The sequence below is a fragment of the Capricornis sumatraensis genome, chromosome X (genome assembly GCF_032405125.1).
Source record: "Capricornis sumatraensis isolate serow.1 chromosome X, serow.2, whole genome shotgun sequence".
In the NCBI taxonomy this organism is placed as follows: Eukaryota; Metazoa; Chordata; class Mammalia; order Artiodactyla; family Bovidae; genus Capricornis; species Capricornis sumatraensis.
In genome coordinates this window covers 119,176,241-119,185,821 of record NC_091092.1, presented here as the reverse complement: position 1 = coordinate 119,185,821, position 9,581 = coordinate 119,176,241, and the positions used below count along the sequence as shown (strand labels likewise).

Sequence of the window (9,581 nt, the reverse complement as noted above, 5' to 3'; positions counted from 1 at the left end):
ACACAGTCTGCATAAACAAGACCCAGAGCTCACTCTGGCTCAGATCATAAGCTCCTTACTGCAAAAGACAGACTTAAGGTGAAGAAAGTAGAGAAAATCACTCGGCCATTCAGATATGACCTAAATCAAGTTCCTTATGATTTTACTGTGGAGGTGAGGAATACTTTCAAGGGATATGGTCTGGTAGAAAGACTGCCTGAAAAACTAAAGATGGAGGCTCAGAACAAGGTATAGGAGGTGGTAACCAAAACCATCCACAAGAAAAAGCTATGAAAAAGGCTAAATGGTTGTCTGAGGAGGCCTTACAAATACCTGAGAAAGAAGAGAAGCAAAGGGCAAAGGAAAGATATACCAATCTGAATGCAGATTTCCAAAGAACAGCAAGGAGTAATAAGAAAGCATTTTCAAGTGAACAATGCAAAGAAATAGAGGGAAAAAATAGAATGGGAAAGACTAGAGTTCTCTTCAAGAAAATTAGAGATACCAAGGGAACATTTCATGCAAAGATGGGCACAATAAAGGACAGAAACTATAGGGACAGAACAGAAGCAAAAGATTTTAAGAAGAGGTGGCAAGGAGATACCGAAGAACTGGTCAACAAAGGTCTTAATGACCCAGATAACAGCGATGTTGTGATCACTCACGTAGAGCCAGACATCCAGGAGTGTGAAGTGAAGGGGGTCTTAGGAAGCATTCCTAAGAACAAACCTAGTGGAGGTGATGGAATTTCAGCTGAGCTATTTCAAACCCTAAATGATGATGTTGTTAAAGTACTGCACTCAATATGCCAGCAAATTTGGACCACTCAGCAGAGGATACAGGACTGGAAAAGGTAAGCTTTCATTCCAATCCCAAAGATGTGCAATGCCAACGAATGTTCAAACTATCATATAATTGTGCTCATTTCACATGCAAGCTAGGGAATGCTCAAAATCCTTCAAGCTACGCTTCAACAGTATCTGAAAAGAGAACTTCAATATGTACAAGCTGGGTTCAGAAAAGGCAGAGGAATCACATATCAAATTGGTAATCTCCATTGGGTCATAGACAAAGCAAGAGAATTCCAGGAAAACTTCTACTTGTTTGACTAAGCAAAAGTCTTTGCCTGTGTGTATCACAGGAAACTGCAAAAATCTTAAATGATGGGAATACCAGACCACCTTACCTGCTTTGTGAGAAACTGTTATACATGTCAAGAAGCAACAGTTAGAAGTGGACAAGGAACAACAGACAGGTTCAAAATTGGGACACAGGTACATCAAGGCTGCATATTGTCACCTTGATTATTTAAGTTATATGCACAGTACATCATGAAATTCCCAGATGGATGAACCCAGGCTGGAATCAAATTGCCAGGAGAAATATCAATAACTTCAGATATGCATATGATACCACCCTTATGGCAGAAAGTGAAGTGGAATTAAAGAGACTCTTGATGAGAGTGAAAGAAGAGAATGAAAAACCTGGCTTAAACTCAACATTCAAGCAGCTAAGATCATGGCATCTGGTCCCAACACTTCACTGCAAACAGATGGGGAAAAAGTAGAAACAATGGAAGATTTAAATTTCTTCTCCAAAATCACTGTGGATGGTGAAAGCAGCCATGGCGGTGGTGGTGGTGGTTTAGTCACTAAGTCGTGTCCCACTCTTGCGACCCCATGGACTGTAGCCGCCAAATCTCCTCTGTCCCTGGGATTCTCCAGGCATGAATACTGAATTGGGTTCCCATTTCCTTCTCCAGGGGATCTACCTGACCCAGGAATTGACCCCAGATCTACTGCACTGCAAGCAGATTCTTTACCAACTGAGCTATGAGGGAAGCCCCAAATTAAAAGACACCATGAAATTAAAAGATGCTTTTTCTTTGCAAGAAAAGCTATGACAAACCTAGATCGCATAATAAAAAGCAGAAACATCACATTGACAAAAGAGGTGTGTCTAGTGAAAGCTATGATTTTCCCAGGGGTCATGTGTGGATGTGAGTGCTGGACCGTAAAGAAGGCGGAGCACTGAAAAATTGATACTGTTGAATTGTGGTGCTGGGGAAGACTCTTGAGAGTCTCCTGGATAGAAAGGAGATCAAACCAGTCATTCCTGAAGGGAATCAACCCTGAATATTCATGGGAATATCTGATGCTGAAGTTGAAGCTCCAAACTTTTGGCCACCTGAGGGGAAGAGCCGACTCATTGGTAAAGACCCTGATGTTGGGAAAGATGGAAGGGAAAAAGAAAAGGAGGCAGCAGAGGATGAGATGTTTGGATGGCATCACTGATTGGATGGACATGAGTCTGAGCCAACTCCAAGAGATGGTAAAGCATAGGGAGCCTGGTGTGCTACGGATCATGGGGTCACAGTCAGAGATGACTGAGCAACTGAACAAAAGCAACAACACAGAACTGCAAACCAGCAAAAGTAAAATATATTGTAAGCAATGGACAAAAGTTAATAACACCATATTGATATGAGTTGCTCAGTTTTAACAAACAAACATGTATCAGTTGAACCAGTCCAAGATATTAATAACAGAACATGCTAAGTGGAGGAAGAGGCTGGTTCTATAGGAACTCTGTACACTATCTGCTAAATTTTCTGTAATCCTAAATCTGTTCTTTAAAAAATTACAGATGCTCACAAGATAAGATGTTCACCACTCATTATGAAAAAATGCAAACCAAAGCTACAATGATGCATCACCTCATACTTGCCAGAAAGGCTATCATAAAAAAACCTAGAAACAGTAAGTGCTGAAGTGGCATGGAGAAAAGGGAACCCTCTTGCACTTTGAGGGAGAATGTAAATTGATATAGCCACTACGGAGAACAGTATGGAGAGTCCTTTCAAAACTAGAAATAAAACTACCCTATGACTCAGCAATCCCACTACTGGGCATACACACTGAGAAAGCCATGCGTGAAAACATTCATGGACCGCGCTGTTTATTGCAGCACTATTTACAATAGCTAGGACATGGGAGCAACCACCTCAACTTCCACTGACAGATGAATAGATACAGAAGTTGTGGTAGCTATATAAGTGGACTATTACTCAACCATAAAAAGTCACAAATTTAAGTCAGTTGTAGTGAGGTGAATGCACCTAGAGTCAGTTACACGGAGTGAAGTAAGCCAGAAAGAGAGCAAAAAGGATTGCATATTAACGCATTTATATGGAATCTAGAAAATGTCACTGATGAATCTATCTGCAGGGCAGGAATAGAGACACATGCAGAGAAAAGACGTGGACACAGCAAGGGATGGAGAGAGAGGGACAAACTGAGAGAGGCTGTGACGTATATGCACGGCCATGTGTACCAGAGATAGCTAGTGGGGAGATGCTCTGGAACAGAGGCAGCTCAGACTGCTGTCTGTGACAACCTAGAGGACTGAGATGGGGGTGGCGTGAGGGATGCTCATGGAGGGGGATATATGTATACTTATATCTGCTTCATAGTGTTGTACAGTAGAAACTAACACACTATAAAGCAATTATCCTCCAATTAAAATTTTTCATAAACGCTCTACTGATTTAAAATGTAGAAAAAATCTGGACAAGGACACATAGCCAGTACAGAGTTATATACAACAATGCCAAATGAATAAGAACAATGAAAACCAAAAGATAACATAATATTTTATCCTTGAATTAAAACTCTTAGGAAACACGCACAGGAAATATTCAAACATATGAAGAACTTCAGCTATCTCATATAAAATAGATCACCATAGCAAAATCAAGACTCTGGCCTGGAAGTATCAACAACTACTTAGGTCACGAAATAGAAAATACACCATAAATAAAAGCAACCATGCAAAAAACATACCTACAAAGAAACCTCAAAACAATGTATACATTCCACATAGAGGCAACAAGAAGAACTTTCTGACAGCCTTAGGAGAAAGAAGTCTCAAACAGAATAGTATGTTATGTGTATTCCTGAGGAGCACATATTGTAAGGCTGTCGATGTTCCTTAACTCCTGTACAGATCTACTCCAGTCAGACCAGCTGAGACCACAATCAAGCATGGGCTGCTGTTTCCTGTACCCAGAATAAACCATGGAACACTTATAAAAGGAACAAAGACAACTATTAACAGAAGCAAAAACACAGAACTAAATAATCCCCGAGGCAAAATAAGTCTCCAATAAACTTGACCGTATGAGTGTCAAGGTGAGGGAGTACTCGGAGACTGACGAGGGGTGTGGGGCCTACAAGGGAAGAAGACAACAGGATCAGCTGGAAAAGGCTTTAAAGTTCAGCCCTTGATTCTTCCACTGTGCCCTGGGGCCATGAATCGCTACAGCCTCACTGATGGAATCTGAGGTAGCATCTCAGAGCTCCCATGCCAAGACCATGGGGAACAGAAGTTTGAGCTGGATGTGGCAGTATGGGTCAGAGGTCGTGAAATAACCAGCACAAACTTTGCTAGTGGATGACAATTGGCCCTTTTAAGTGATCACCTTAATAGACTATCACACAGGGACTAAAACAGAAAATGTAGTACCACAAAAGTTGTACCAAAGGACAGAAATTCACCTCAGAACTTTCGAGCAATGCCCCTGCAGTCGACTAAGAGCCCACAGCGAGAACCGTCAGGCTAAGGAGCCCCTTCACTTCTCTGCTGGGATTGTGTGGGGCATGGTTGGGGACAGAGGTGGATTCATACCAGAAAGGGAAGGATTTCCAGGCCCTGCCAGCAGTCAATATGAAGATCCTGAGTGAGATGTGAGGGGTTCCACACCACAGAAGGCAGTCTCCCATCCTTCCCTCTCAGCTCATTTTACCTGCAGCAGCCATTTCCTAGAAGCCTCAGGCAGAAGTGTCCAGAGGAGATGTAGGTGCACTTCGCACTAGGAGTCTCGGGACGTGATGTCTTCGATGTGAGGCCTTGGCCTCAGGTCAGCAGATGGCACGTAGCCCACCACCTACAGGGGACAAGGGAAGACACGGAGATTGGACGGAGCATCACTCAGCCCAGACGAAGGGGCCCGAAAGTGCCCTCACTGTCAGTCTCAGGAGCTCCAGGAAGCCAGTTCGGCCAGGCCAGAAACAATTCCTGCTGGGGTGCTGACGGAAGCTAGAGCCTGAGAGGGAGGCCCGTAGACTGCTCAGTACAGGGAAGGTCTCAGGATCTGCTGTGATTCAAGGAGAGGTGCACATGCCAATCCTCCGGGAAGCTCCCCCGGAACCCCGCCCACCCTGGCCCCGCCTCTGCTGTCCGCCTGGAACACAGAAGCACATGACAGGAAGTGACGACCACGCACACACGCTGCGGCTGCGAAGCCATCTTGGAGAGCTGCTGTCGTCTTAGAGAACTGCCGTGTAGGGTGCCCAGACGGAGGACTCCCAGGTCTCATAAGGTGTCCAAGTGTGAGGTGACCTGTGTTACAAGTGTGGGGACACATGTCTGGCACGACCAAGCCTTTCCCTCTGAAAAGGGGGGGCCCGGATAACGCCCGGCCACCCTGCCCCTGTGGTCCCCTTAAAGATTTGGGCCTGCATCTTAAGCCCCAAGTCCAGCCACGTCACCCAGGTGGTCTCTGAGAGGAAGGCTTCGGTCCGGGGCTGGTGGACTCGAGTTCTGCTCAGTAGAGGGAAAGCCCCGAGCCCTGTAGCTAAAAGGAGGGACCCTCGGGGTGGACTGAGGGTCTCACACCCCAGAACAGCGGCCACGTGAAACCCCCAGCCCGCGACTTGGCCTCAGAGCATGCGGGTAGTATCCGGGCAGCTCTAATGGCTGCGGGGCACCCTCATTGCTATCTCGGATGTGGGACAGTGAGTAAGGAGGGGACCTCGGTCCCAGGGGTTGTAGCTGGTCAGTACAGGGAGGATGTCAGGGCTCAGGAGGAGCCAGGGTGAGGACCATCCTCCCCGACACACGGGCCAATCAGGACCCTCCCCCGTGGTTAGCATTTCCTCCTGGCCAAACACGGGGAAGGGAGGCTGCGGTCTGAGTGGGGAGGTTAGAGCTTGCCTACAGAAGGGCGGGTCCTGGGACCCTTCGGTGGGAGTCTGAGCGCTCCCTCCTCTCGTTCTCCAGAGTCACAGAGAAGGTGGCAGCATCAGCTTCAGAGCAGAAGAGGGATCGGGGCGGGTGCTAGGGGGTCATTCCCCGTTTTTCATCCTAACTCTGAATGTGAACTGAAAGGACATGCCTCCCCTGCCTGCCCTCACAGGCCCCCGTCTAACGCCCAGGCAGGGCTGTCTGGCTGTGCCCCAGGGCTCACTCTCACTTCCTCCTCAGGGGTCTCAGGGGACAGGCTGACTAGGAGAACAGGAGACTTGTGGGTCCTAGAGAAGTGGCCTTGCGAAGTGGACTTGGTTTAAGCCGGGGACGACTCTCCCTGGTGAAGGTGCTCACAACATTTCTTTGTCCTTCCTCAAGGCGCCCTCGTTGCCTGCCTTCCTAACTGCACGCCCGCCTGCGGTCCTTGACCTGTGTCATCATGCCTCGGAAGCACAAAAAGAAGCATCATGCCCACGGGAAACGTCACCAGGTCCAGGGGGACACTCAGGAGGCCCAGGCCAGTGCTGCTGCAGCCCCAGGAGAGGAGTGCCCCTCCTCCCCCTCTTCTGTCCCTCAGGGTTCTCCCCCGAGCTCCCCTGCTGCTGGCGATCGCCAGGAGCTTCAGGGAGCCATGGCCCCTAGCTCTCCTGATGCAGAGGCTTCCTGTGCAGGAGCTGATCAAGGTGCCCAGGGCCCCGAGGAGGAAAGAGCAGATGCCGCCCGAGCAGCCCTGCTTGCTCGGAGCATTCGCAAAGATCCTCTCATGAGGAAGGCCAGCCTGGTGATGGATTTCCTGCTGGAGAGGTACACCAAGAAGGAGCCCATCACAAAGAATGCCATGCTGAATGTCATCGGCAGGAAGTACAAGCAGCACTTCCCGGAGATCCTGAGCAGAGCCTCTGAGCATGTGGAGCTGGTGTTTGGCCTGGAGCTGAAGGAAGTCGACTGCAGCAGGAACATCTACGCCCTCGTCAACAAGTTCACTCTCGGGGTTGAGGAAGGTTCAAGTGATGAGGAGGAGCTGCCCAAGTCTGGTCTCCTCATGGCGCTCCTGGGCATCATCTTTATGAAGGGTGACCGCGCCACCGAAGAGGAGATCTGGGATTTCCTCAATGTGTTGGGGATCTATGCTGGGAGGAAGCACTCCATCTTTGGGGAGCCCAGAAAGCTCATCACCAAAGATCTGGTGCAGAAGGGGTACCTCAACTACCGCCAGGTGCCCAATAGCGATCCTCCGCTCTACGAGTTCCTGTGGGGCCCGAGATCTTATGCCGAGACCAGTAAGATGAAGGTGTTGGAAGTTCTGGCCAAGATCCAGGATAGGGTCCCGAGTTCCTTCCCAGACCTCTATGACGAGGCTCTGAGAGATCAGGTGGTTAGAGCAGGGCTGAGAGGCATTTCCATTTCTCCAGCCATGGCTGAGGCCAGTGACCCTTCCAGGGCCGAGTCCTACAGCTCCTCCCACATCTAGGGAAGGGTCAGGGCATTTTGTTCCCCTTGAGTTGGAAGAGAACAGTCCACCTCCAAAATAGCGCAGGGTAGTAGGGGTGGGGGGAACAAAACCCATATGTTCTTCACAGTTTTAAGTAGTATGGGAGTTTAGGTACAGTTTTAACAAAATATACATGTGTTCCTTTTATCCATGTGAATACTATCTAGTCAAAAACAGATGATTTCGGTAGGTAGGTAGAGGTGTTTTATAATTTTAAATGTTACTGCTCTTCATAAGGTTTATTTTGCTTCAGAATTTAGGTTTATTAATGTCAACGGAGTCATGTTTACTGCTATTAGGTTTTTGACTAGGAGTTCGTTATTTGTAAACAAGTTGAAAAGACTTCAGTATTTTCCTCATGGTCCAGAATGAGGTAATATAGCACTGGAATAGGATTTTACTTGGAAATGTGTGAGAATCCTAGAGATAAATATTTGGGATCAGAAAGCATTCAGAGTAAACGCAGGTTTCTTCTTCATTTGTCTTATCTGTCTTCTTTCCTTGTAAAAGCTAATAACATGGACTTAGATTTGTGTAGCTTATTCAAACTGTATGACACTTCAATCATAATAAAACAGAGTCTTTGCTCATTATTTCTGTTTTCTGCCAAATGAATTGACCATCTTCTGTTTAGAAGGCTTTCTTATAGTACTGGGTTGGTAAGAAAATGGAGACCAAGCCACTGCCCATGGAATTTTGAGTCTAGCAGCAGGTACCATATATGGAAGGTGGTGAGCTAACTCTAAGGAATAAACAAATCATAAATTTAAATGGGGGAGGTGTGGAAGAGGAGGTTCCAGATGAGAGCAAGCATGTCTAAGTTACCTGATTAAGGCAGCACTGGGTCTTGGGAAACGTCTAGTTCCTCGGTGGGAGGTCATTTTCAGTCCAGATGCATGATGGGCTAGATGAAGCTGTGGGAGTGATGCCAGAACTCATATCATGGTTCTCAGAGGTGAGGCGTAAACCTAGGATATATGTAAACCATATACTGCTACTGCTAAGTCACCTCACTGGCGTCTGATTCTGTGCAACCCCATAGATGGCAGCCCACCAGGCTCCCCCGTCCCTGGGATTCTCCAGGCAAGAACACGAGTGGGTTGCCATTTCCTTCTCCAGTGCATGAAAGTGAAAAGGGAAAGTGAAGTCACTTAGTTGTGTCCGACCCTCAGCGTCCCCATGGACTGCAGGCTACCAGGCTCCTCCATCCCTGGGATTTTCCAGGCAAGAGTACTGGAGTGGGATGCTGTTTATTTACCATTATTTGGGGATATCTGAAAACCATAGGGAATCTCAACATAGGGAATGGAAGGGGCCCTGTGCACTTGAGCCAGGGCAAGTGAACACTCACACTATGTGTTTTCATCAAAAGCTGTCCAGAGTGTTTCTGAGAAATAAGGGTGATACCCATTGAAGCGAGATGCCACGATGTCCCTGGACTGTCTCTCTTTTTCTGGGATGGGAGCACCAGAACTTGCTCTGTAAATGGGCAGTTTAAATAGGTTATGTTTAGTGTAACTTGGCAAACTAAGGGTGGGCTCAATTTTTACTGTCAGTGGTATTAAATTAGGCGTGGTTTGGGAAACACACACACACACACACACACACACACACACACACACACACACACCTGAGAGGGAAGTTGCTGGTCCTTGAGACAGATGAACTTGTACTTGCATCCATGTGGAGAAGATAACCCCAAACACATTAAAAGGTGCTCAAATAGGGAAAATACTGCTTGGTTTTACCTGCTGGGGAGCATTAGTGCTGATATGGATTTGATTATTGTTTGGAGTTGCATATTCTCTAATATAGGCTGGAAAGAAAATTATGTGATGGAAGTTTGGATCATTCGGGGGTGAAAATCACCTTCGTAATAACTGCCATTCATTCAACGTGCCAAAGCTTCTCTCATACTGTGCCAGGTGATTTACATACATCACACAGGTCTGTGGTCCTACACTATAGATTTTTTTCTTTTTTTTTAAATTTTTCTTTTTTTTAATTTTTATTTTTACTTTACTTTACTTTACAATACTGTATTGGTTTTGCCATACATTGACATGAATCCACCACGGCTGTA

At 46.7% G+C, this 9,581-nt stretch overlaps 1 protein-coding gene across 1 annotated transcript; it reads left to right on the top strand.

Moving 5' to 3' along the window:
* The first annotated feature begins 6,445 nt into the window (after nucleotides 1-6,445).
* On the top strand, nucleotides 6,446-7,477 carry LOC138071904 (melanoma-associated antigen B17-like). Its single transcript, XM_068963282.1, has one exon. It carries the CDS (start codon nucleotides 6,446-6,448, stop codon nucleotides 7,475-7,477), a length of 1,032 nt encoding a protein of 343 aa, XP_068819383.1.
* The last annotated feature ends 2,104 nt before the right edge of the window (nucleotides 7,478-9,581 follow it).

What these genes read in the sequence shown, in the direction of transcription:
- LOC138071904 (XM_068963282.1), top strand. Translation starts at nt 6,446, where the DNA reads ATGCCTCGGAAGCACAAAAAGAAGCATCATGCCCACGGGAAACGTCAC.